This window comes from Platalea leucorodia (genome assembly GCF_965183815.1).
Source record: "Platalea leucorodia genome assembly, contig: HAP1_HAP1_SCAFFOLD_75, whole genome shotgun sequence".
In the NCBI taxonomy this organism is placed as follows: Eukaryota; Metazoa; Chordata; class Aves; order Pelecaniformes; family Threskiornithidae; genus Platalea; species Platalea leucorodia.
The window spans coordinates 361,120-371,061 of record NW_028121443.1 but is presented as its reverse complement, the minus strand read 5'-3'; the positions used below and the strand labels follow the sequence as shown (position 1 = coordinate 371,061).

The window sequence follows — 9,942 nt, the reverse complement described above, 5'->3', positions numbered from 1 at the left end:
GGATTCCGAATAACGGATTGCCTCGTTGTCGAGGTATTGAAGCTGCCCTATCACAGGCAGTTTGCCAATGTTGGAAAAATTGTAGTTGTTGCGATGGTGGTAATAGCATCTGGACAATCATTCTAGAATCATAAGGAGTTAATAACTGTGCTGAAAAAATGTGCTGTAATATAGATTGAGTATATGGTGATTTTAAACCATATTGAGTAACAGCGCTTTTCGCTTCTTTCAATATTTTCCAGTCCAGTGCTTCCCATACACCTCTCCCGTTATTGTCAACTGCAACAGGAAAAGCCATGGGTAAAACCTGTCCCTCTATCATGGCATCTCGGATAACACCTTTCCATTGCATTGACGGATCCCCAACTCCTCCCACCAACATCCCTTGCCCGAATACACGCCCCCCCCCCCCCCCCCCCGATGGTTGTTGTGGTGGCAAAGACGGAAAAGCATCAGTTTCCACCGGTGTCCTAGTTGGAGCAAAAACGTTGGGTGCTGACCGTCCTGGGTATAATGCAGACAGTGACGTTGGTGGGTTTTCTGGCGGGGCCGCCAATCGCGCTTCTAAAGTCTCTAGTCTTTTTATCAATTCCTGTAATTCAGCTTTCTCTGCTAGAACACCATTGTTTTCCTCCTCCTCTTCGCCACCTGGTGGTAAAGGAGGGTAAAGTGAGGTGGTCGCCACCGGTGAGGGAGGTCGATTTGGTGGATCGGCCTCATCATAACTCGGAGGGCGATCTGACTGTGGTACATCGGGCGATGGTGGAGTAGCCTCCACAGCATTTTTTTCTGGTGACTGCACTTCGGTGGTGGTGGGAGCTGCAGTTGCAGTCCCTGCTAGGATCCGGACCCCTCCTGTAACGCGGGCTGGGGTCGCTGCAGGGATTGTCGGACCTGAAAACAACATACTGGTTGCAGAGGTGGGCCCACCCCCTGGAGTCAAAGCCGCGAATGCCGATGCAGCGACTTGCTGCTCCTCCCCCATGCTTTTTAAAGTTTCATGAATCAGTCTCCACACAGTGGGGAATTTGCTCGTCTCTTTGGATCCTTTACTTATTTCTTCCCACAGTTCTGCCCCTATTTTCTCCCATGTCATAGCATCAAAGGCAACTCCAACCGTGGGGATCAAATCCTTTCCTTTTGCCCAGAGCAATAATGCTTTCAGAGTAGATGAGTCATAACTTATACCTCTCGTTGAGAGGATATGTTGGAGGAGCTTAACCACCACTGACTCTTCTTTTGTCATGGTAGCCCCCATCTCCTCCCTGGCCGCTCACCTGAGCAGGGTGAGATTCCACCTTTCGCGCTAGCATTTCCCGAGTGCCGGGGCAGCACTCACCTTCGGCCGGCTTCCGCCCCCTCCGTTCTCGGTTTCGTTCTCGGTTTCGTCAGAAAATCCAACTCCGATCTGAGGGTCCCTGTTCGGGCGCCACCTGCTGACACGGAAGTCACGGACACAGCACACGATCAATATGATCAAGCAAAATGTCGGTTTATTACATACACAGCTTATTTAATATAGTTTCTTGCCTTCCTAATCATGCATAAACTTATCGCTAATTGGTTAACTATGTTTGGCAATATGCTGTTCGTGCGCTACTAGCAATATTCTGATTCGTTCATAACAATAGTTCACACGCACCGCCCGCTTCTCCCATATCTTGTTTTCAACATTGCAAGCCAATAGTTTCTTCCTCTTAATCTGCTTGTTTCATGTCTTCCAAACTGCAGTCGACCTTCGCAGCATCCTTGAATTCCTCTTGCGTTAAATGCAGATTAAGTCCACATAGCCTGAGTCTGGGTTGCCCACTACATGTCCTTGGCTTTTCAGATATCCCACATTTGTGAATGCAGCTTTGCTTCACTTATGAACTATTCTTAATTCCAACCCATGAGCTTTTCTCACTTTTACCTTTCCAGTTCTGTTCCCCAGGCTGCTGTTGGGGGAGTGAGCAAGTGACTGGGTGGCTGATTAGTTACTGGCTGGGGTCAACCCACCACACTTGTTAATCCTTTTCACATTGGCCATGCTTGTCTTCTTTCAGATCCTCCTGTGGTGTTTCTGAGATGGTTGCTGAGGTACTTTCTACCTTGGGCAGCAAATCCATGAAACAGGTCACCCCTTACATTACCTGTAGTGTCCTGCAATTGCTCATGGTGTTATCTTGTCAGAGTGTCGGGCATCTGCACGCATACAATGACATCGGAGCTGCTGCCTTGCAGTGTTCCCAAAGAGAAGAGATTCAGCTGAAGCTGAGGGTCTCGACATCAGGCACTCATGGGAGCAGAATTCAGTCACTGGCAGCCAGGAATGTCATCTTTATTAATTTCTTCTCCTCTCAAGTCCTGAGCAAGTGATGGGGAGAAAGGAAGAAAGGAGAGGGTTCATCATTGCTTTTGCAGTCTGCACACAGCTGAATTTTGTCCTACTATCAAAGGTTTAATCCAGGTTAATGTTGCTACCAAGCACGATTTTTTGAAAGCGTTCAGATACTGTGTGCTTCTCTTAAGGGACAGAGAGTCTAGAAAGGCATCATCCAACATAAATAGCTGTCCTATAGACATCTGTGGAGAAGAGGTGAATTTTACTCATGAGGATTATTAACTAAGGAGTGCAAACCTTCAAATTAACATAAGGAGACTGAGGCACTTACATGCTATTATAGATGTCATAGATCCACACGACACAGGATGAGTAAGGCCACCTAAATGAGGCATCTGGCAGGCTGGCTGGTGCTGTCAACGAAGAAAATTAAATGGTATTGGACAGCAATGAGGAAAGACAATGTTCTGAATCAAGAGCTTGCTGGAAAGAGCCAAAAGGAAGGTTGGGTCTGCGTGAAAGCTACCCCGTGCTCTGGGCATAATACATGTGGTTCAGACAGCTTCCTGAACAACGCCTAATTCCCTGGTGGCTGATTCTCTGGACCTGCACCATGCAGCAGCCAAGTTTCTCAGCAGGGCTTTCCATTTCCCCTTCCAGAAATGACCATGTCTCTCCAACATTCATGGACCTCTACCTACAGCTTTAGAAAGCACATTTCGTTGAGAGGAAGACCTCCCTGAGGCACATCTGTCCTTGAGTTCCATGGGCTCGCAGTGAACCTCCTTTGGTGCTGACATTTCTGTTGCAGGGCACCCTCTGGGCCCAGCTGTACAAGCACTGCAGTGACAGGGCTGTGCCTGGGCACTGAGCCCTGCCTGAAAAGATGAGGGAACGAACACCAACATTTAAAGAAACTATGAGCACATTTTCCAGCAGCTGAAATGCACTGAACAGTTTTCATCCATAGACAATACTTTCCCGTGATGCCAACATGGACATTTCCAGCCTGTGTACTACACTCAGGAGAAGAAATACTCATCTCTCCTGTTACACCCCTGACCCTGCTCTGCCCAGCGTACTGTGTATTGACTCCAGCACTCTTTCACATCTTTCCACATGTCCTGCTTGAACTGACCACTTCTAAAGGCATCTTTCCAGCAGGATGCCTGGGAGTACGCATTTCCCAGTGTCCATCCAGCTTTCCTCCTCCCATTGGTCTCCACCCATTCCCACACCTCTCAGCTCCCCAGGTGCTGCTCTGAGCTTCAGGCAGTTTGAAGCTTGCCTTGTCTTTCAGCAGGCTGCCTGATGGCCTCTTGAGCCATCTCCTCAGTTGAGTTTCTACCTGTTTTCCCAGTATCTCACTGAAAGTGTTCCACTAAGGTTACCAACAGTGGGAAGTGGACTTCAGTGGAGGAAACTTGTACAGCATATATAATTTTTTACTGAGATATTCCTTTATTTCTCTTTTTTTTTTCTTTTTTTTTCTTTTTTTTTTTTTTCCTGGGAGGTAAGAAACATTCTTCTGTGAGTGTGTGCAGCTGGGTCTCCAAAGAAAGCAGGTGAGAATGTGTGCAAATGAGCTGAAGCATTGAGCTACAGTCTTTAGTGGAAAGAGCTTAGAGTTGAGAAATCCTGATGCAAGTCCCAGGTGGCCACTGAGAGAAATGACTGGGGGACAGGGGGCAGGGGGACCAAGGATGACAATGGGACACAGCACAAAGATGGCCTGTACAGTGTCTGACAGAAACAAACATACCTTTCCTACATCTGCAGACTTCATCAGGAGATGCTCTGGATCAATCTGAATTGGAGAAGGCTGATCTCACTTGTTCTGTAAACAGAAAAATAAAGAAAACTGGAAAAAAGAAGAAAAACTGATTTATTGTTCCTTCTTATTTAAATCTTCTCTCCTTGGCTACTCTCCTGAAAGTTTTCGAAGTAACCACAGAAGACTTGAAGAATTCAGGAAAATGGTGCACAGAGACATGGCTTGTTAGGGTGTTTTTCTTGTTATGAGCCCTCTGGTGCCAAGTTCCTGAACTGCAAAGACTGAAAGATTGAACAAGCCTCTAAAAAAGTGGAAGGCAGAAGCAAGCACGAAGTTTCTGAGGGCGTTGGGGGCCTCACTGAGCGCCAACACTGACAAGGCCATGAAGGCAATGACCAGTCAATGTGTTGGTCCCTGGGGGCTCATTAAGCAAAAACTGGGAGACACTGGTTGCAGATGGGAAGGCCATGTGCTGGTGGCTCTGATGCCATGTAAGCCCTTGGTGTTTGTTTATGATCAGAGTGGCCAAGCCCTGACCCCCAGGACCTGGTACAGGAGGTCCTTCACGCCTTGCTCGGGACTCTGCCTAGGGTCAGTGTGAGTCAGGGGGTGTGGATCTATGTACACCTACCCTTACTAAATTCAGCAGTGGTCCCACATTCTCTCTGTTTCTTCTTTAAGCGTTGCTGATGTAGCAACAGCTCATCTTGGTTCCTGTTGTATTCCCTTTCCAGGTTCAATAGAGTTTTTGTAAGGATCATTGCTGTGCTTGAAGGATGCTGTCCTTGAAGACAAGATGTATCCAGGCACATTGTGCAAATGAGCAGTCTGTTCTTTGACTCTGTCATCATGGGTGTGAGAAAAGATCCCAGTGTGATGTGCTTTGTGTTCACACAATGCCTGCAGCTGCTGGGTAGAGGAGGAGCAGACCTTGCCTCTCTGATGGCATCTGATGGCTGATACCTCTGACGGATGGCATCAGTCAATGGCACACAGGCAGCAAATCGCACTCCCTGTGATGCCATCTGGGCTGTCTGTCACACACCCGCCCTGAATGGGAATTGCTTTCCTGGAGGTCCTCTGCTCTTCCTGCAAGCCCTGGCATCTCCTGTAGCTCTGTGGGCCTGAATTTGAACAGGAAATTGAGTTGCTGCCCTGAATTCTGTTAGGCAATGTGGGGCTGAACCTGAGACAACTGGCAATGTAGTTAGTGGAGATCTAGTAAATAGAGCAGAAAGAGAAGAGGGAGACTGAGCTCTCCCTGTGGCACATCACTCCAATTGTTCAGATGAATAACTCTGTAAGCTGCCCTGAACATAATAAGTTCAACTGCCCTTCTTTTAGGCATCAGCTGTCATTTCAGAAGGCCAAAGGAAATTCTCAACAACCTCCAAGAGGACGCCCCCAGATCCTGCACTGTCTGTATGAGCTGCTCCATTTCAGTTTACAGTTCCCTGCCCATGTCTTGGACCACCTCTGGCACCTCAAATGTCACCAGACATTTGCATCTCACTCCTCGCATCCCTCTCCAATGATGAGCATGGGTGCTGAGACAGGCCGCTCACATGCAGGTGCCTATGTTCTGCACAACTGAAATGAGGCAAGAGGAATCCCACCTCCGCTGGGTTTGTGGCAGGCATGGGAGGGAGCTGAGTCCCTTTCCACCACCAGGACTGATTGAGATGCCTCGATTGACTCTGTGAATCCATTCTTTCAAAAAGTATAAATTTTGGTGTCACTGTCTAGGTGTCCTGTCTAATGATGGGACAAGGTCAGCTGATTCTCATGCCCAAATCTTTTCCTGATAGGAGAAATGACAGTGCTAGGAATACTTGTCTCCCCTCAGCTGAGGGAGGGAACATCAGTGATGCCTTCAGCGTGTTTCACAGCAGGTTCCCCTGGAGCCCCAGGGACACCTGGAGGGAGCCCAGAGGGGAAAGAGAAAGTGGTGCCTCGGGCTGGGCCTCTGCTGCTGAGCTGGGCTGGGCTCCTGGGATGGAGGCAGCTGCTGGCAAGTGGGCAGCCCTGCAGAGAGACAGCTCTGCCCAGGAGCAGCTCCTCTGCAAAGCGCAGCAGGGCTGAGGGCACTGCCTGCAGGCACCGAGGGGAGAGGAGTGAGGCAGAGAGAGGTTAAAGGCATTTGGGAGTGGGAGGATGCTGAGAGCTCACCGAGCGAGAAATCTTCACAGACAGTAAGTCTGTGGCTGCAGATTGCATCTGCAGATTCTGGTGGGATCTCCTAAAGTTGGCATGTCGCACAGACTGCAAGATATGTAAGTGCCACTCTCAGAGTTTCTGTGGTGCAGAGGAGGAGGACATGCTCCAGAGCAGGTTTTCCCTGCTGCACCATCAGAGGGACAGAACAGGACAGCTGCCTTCTCCCAGGGATGGCTGCAGGGGTGTGAAGGTGGGTGTGCAGCCAGGGGTGCCCAGGGCTGTCCTTCCGAGCAAGGTCCCTGCACCACAGGGGGCTGTGTGCTGGGGCAGGGACTCTGCCGCCTGCCAGGGTCAGCACTCAGCCTGTCCGAGGAATTCACCACGGTGCTGCAGGGAGAAGCTGTGGGTGGAAGGAGCAGCCCCCAGCAAGGCAGGGTCCTTCTGCGTCAAGAGGGTGCTGCATGGGTCAGGGCGGCTCACGGCTCCACATCACCCCCAGAATATTTCGAAGAGGATGTCTCAAGGAGAAGATTAAGGCAGGAATTACTAGAAAGATAAGGAGCTTTCCTGAGTCTGTCTTTTGGGTTTCCTATTCCAGGGATGTAGGGAAGGGGAGAGAAAAAGATCAATGGAAAAGGAACTCTGAAGATTTAAAAAGTCACTGAGACTCCTGAACTGTAATTTTGAGTGATCAGTAGCTCTGCCGGAAGCCACGTAACATGCCTTCAGTCACTGCTCTGCCTATGGACAGCACCAGCCACCTCTGCTGGACCCATCAGGGTTCTTCTCACCTGCTCTTTTCCACCTGCAAACAGGAGCATGCGCCCAGCCAGTGCCCTGCAAACAGGGGGATGACCAAGGTGAGTGCACAGAGGTTGGAATGGGGTCTGTGAGCACTGACAGGGAAAAGACATGGAACAGGGAAACACCTCCCAGGAGGAAAATCTCCAGGCACAAGGGATATGATCTGGGATTGAGAAGAAATTAAAACCAGAAATGTTGTGGGAGGGAGAATGCAGAAAACTCTGTGTGATCCCCTCCACTGCAGACCCCTCCCTCTGAGCAAGCCCCCTTGCCTCCTCTCCCACCCACCAAAGCCTCTGCCCTCAGGGCTGGGGGCTCCAAGGCGCGAACCACCTCCTCTGCAGCCAGAGCTCCAGCAGAGCCGTGGTGCAGCTCTCCAGCCACGGGCCCAGTTCCCTCTGCAGAGCGCAGGGGCTGAGAGCAGCTGCCCGGCAATGGTGGTGTCTGGGAGGTGGCGTGCACAGCTGGGGAAGGGGAATGCTGTCTGAGTGCCCCAATGCCTCTGCCCTGGCCTCTCTCAGCCACACCCTCACTGTATATTTTGCCTTGTTTCTCCACTTGTCTGTGTGATTGTTATTTCCTTCTTGCTGCCAGGATCCCTGGGGAGGTGGAGTTTCAACTGCAGAGTCACACACTGATTTTGTGGGTCCTTTCATGCAGGTGTGTCCATGGGAACATGTGTCCCAGCTTTCATCCAACCTTTGTGGCTGTGGGCAATGCATGCTGTGGGACTGGAGAATAAGCTGGTTTTCCCTTAATCAGATGGTGTCATTAAGACACTTGGCTATCTCCCTGAGGTTTCCTTCCAAACTTCCCTCCAGGATGCAAACTTATCCTATAGCACCTTTGTGTTATCTGAAATCCCCATGGAGAAGTGCAGAGATGCTATGACAGGGAACGTTCTTTTGGGTTTGAGGAATGAGCCATGTGTGTCCTGGGCTAGAAGTGGGGTGCTGAGACCTTGAGAAAGGGTGAGACATTTAGTGGTCTGCACTGGATCCCTCTGCTCACAGCAGTGTGTGGTTTTTTTTCAGGGTAACACAAGAGTGAGATCACCCCCCATCTCATGGAGAACAAACCCACGGCAGCTTGGAGGGAACAAGTCAGAGGGACAGACCAGCTCCCGTCAGTCTGCACTAAGCCCCAGGCAATCCTTTTGCCTCGCAGGACTCGCTCTGCTCTCCCTGAGTGCAGCAGAAATGCTGAGGGTTTCTGACATCCAAGAACTCTCCCCAGGTGAGACGGGGAGAGCTTTAAAAACCCCAAACATTTCAAACTGCCATCTGCTGTCCCTGTTCCTTAGCACTGGGAGTCCAGATGCTGACAGGCCCCTCTGTGTTAGGACCAGTTTCATCTGACAAAGTTGAACACCAGGACTGACCCTTGCCCTGACCGTTCCCATGAACCCAGTGCTGCAGAGCAGGGCTGACTCCTCAGCAGCCAGCGGGCAGAGGCCATGCTCCCCACACTGTGCTCAGCCAGAGCTGCAGCCACTGAGCTGAAGGAAGGTCTCCTGGAAAAGGAGTAGGCGGGGTTAGGGGGCATAGTGTAGCAGGGTGAAGGTGTAGGAGAAAGGCTTTGATTTTGCTCAGAGAAGTCTCCCCTAACGCTTCATTGACTCTTCCTGTAGGAACAGGACCCCGTGCACAGAGGCAGCAGATGTCCAACAGCAGCTCCATCACCAAGTTCCTCCTCCTGGCATTCAGAGACAGGAGGGAGCTGCAGCTCTTGCACTTCTGGCTCTTCCTGGGCATCTACCTGGCTGCCCTCCTGGGCAATGGCTTCATCATCACTGCCATAGCCTGCGACGACTGTCTCCACACCCCCATGTACTTCTTCCTCTTCAACCTCTCCCTCACCAACCTGGGATCCATATCTACCACTGTCCCCAAAGCCATGGCCAATTCCCTTTGGGATACCAGGGCCATCTCCTACACAGGATGTGCTGTCCAGATCTTTCTCTTTGCCTTGTTGGTAGGAGCAGAGTATTCTCTTCTCACCATCATGGCCTATGACCGCTACGTTGCCATCTGCAAACCCCTGCACTACGGAATCTTCTTGAGCAGCAGAGCTTGTGTCCACATGGCAGCAGCTGCCTGGGGCACTGGGTTTCTCAATTCTCTCCTGCACACGGCCAATACATTTTCACTCCCCATCTGCAAGGGCAATGCTGTGGATCAATTCTTCTGTGAAATCCCCCACATCCTCAAGCTCTCTTGCTCACACTCCTACCTCAGGGAGGCTGGGCTTCTTGTGGTTAGTGTCTTTGTGGTCTTTGTGTGGTTTGTTTTCATCGTGCTGTCCTATGTGCAGATCTTCAGGGCCGTGCTGAGGATCCCCTCACAGCAGGGACGCCACAAAGCCTTTTCCACGTGCCTCCCTCACCTGGCCGTGGTCTCCCTGTTCATCAGCACTGCCATGTTTGCCTACCTGAACCCCCCCTCCGTCTCCTCCCCACCCCTGGATCTGGTGGTGACAGTTCTTTACTCAGTGGTGCCTCCAGCAGTGAACCCCCTTATCTACAGCATGAGGAACCAGGAGCTCAAAGACGCACTGAAGAAGCTCATTCAATCCGTAGTCTTTCAGCAGCAATAAGCTGCCCAGGTCTCTTTCGAAGTGATTTCTAATCTATCTGGGGAATCTCCTGTGCTTTGGGCATTTTATTTGTGATAATTCTGTTTCTCCAGGAATGTCTGCATGCAGTCCACTTCTGCAGAGGCATGAACCCAGTCTGTCTGACAGAAAGGTCTTTGCACATTTGTCTGGCCCGATGGCAAAGCTGGCTTCCCATCTAACATTTCTGTAATGAAAGGGGATTTCCTCAGTGCTGGTGTCTGGAGGTTGGGCTCTTCTTCCAAAGCTGAGGTCAGGAACAGCCTGAAGA

General features: G+C 50.6%; 1 protein-coding gene across 1 annotated transcript; it reads left to right on the top strand.

The window, feature by feature from the left end:
• Positions 1 to 8,717: 8,717 nt before the first annotated feature.
• LOC309603403 (olfactory receptor 14J1-like) lies at positions 8,718 to 9,653 on the top strand (the record flags this gene model as incomplete). Its single annotated transcript, XM_082338260.1, has 1 exon — positions 8,718 to 9,653. The coding sequence occupies one exon, from the start codon at positions 8,718 to 8,720 to the stop codon at positions 9,651 to 9,653; it is 936 nt and encodes a 311-aa protein (XP_082194386.1).
• Between the last annotated feature and the right edge of the window lie 289 nt (positions 9,654 to 9,942).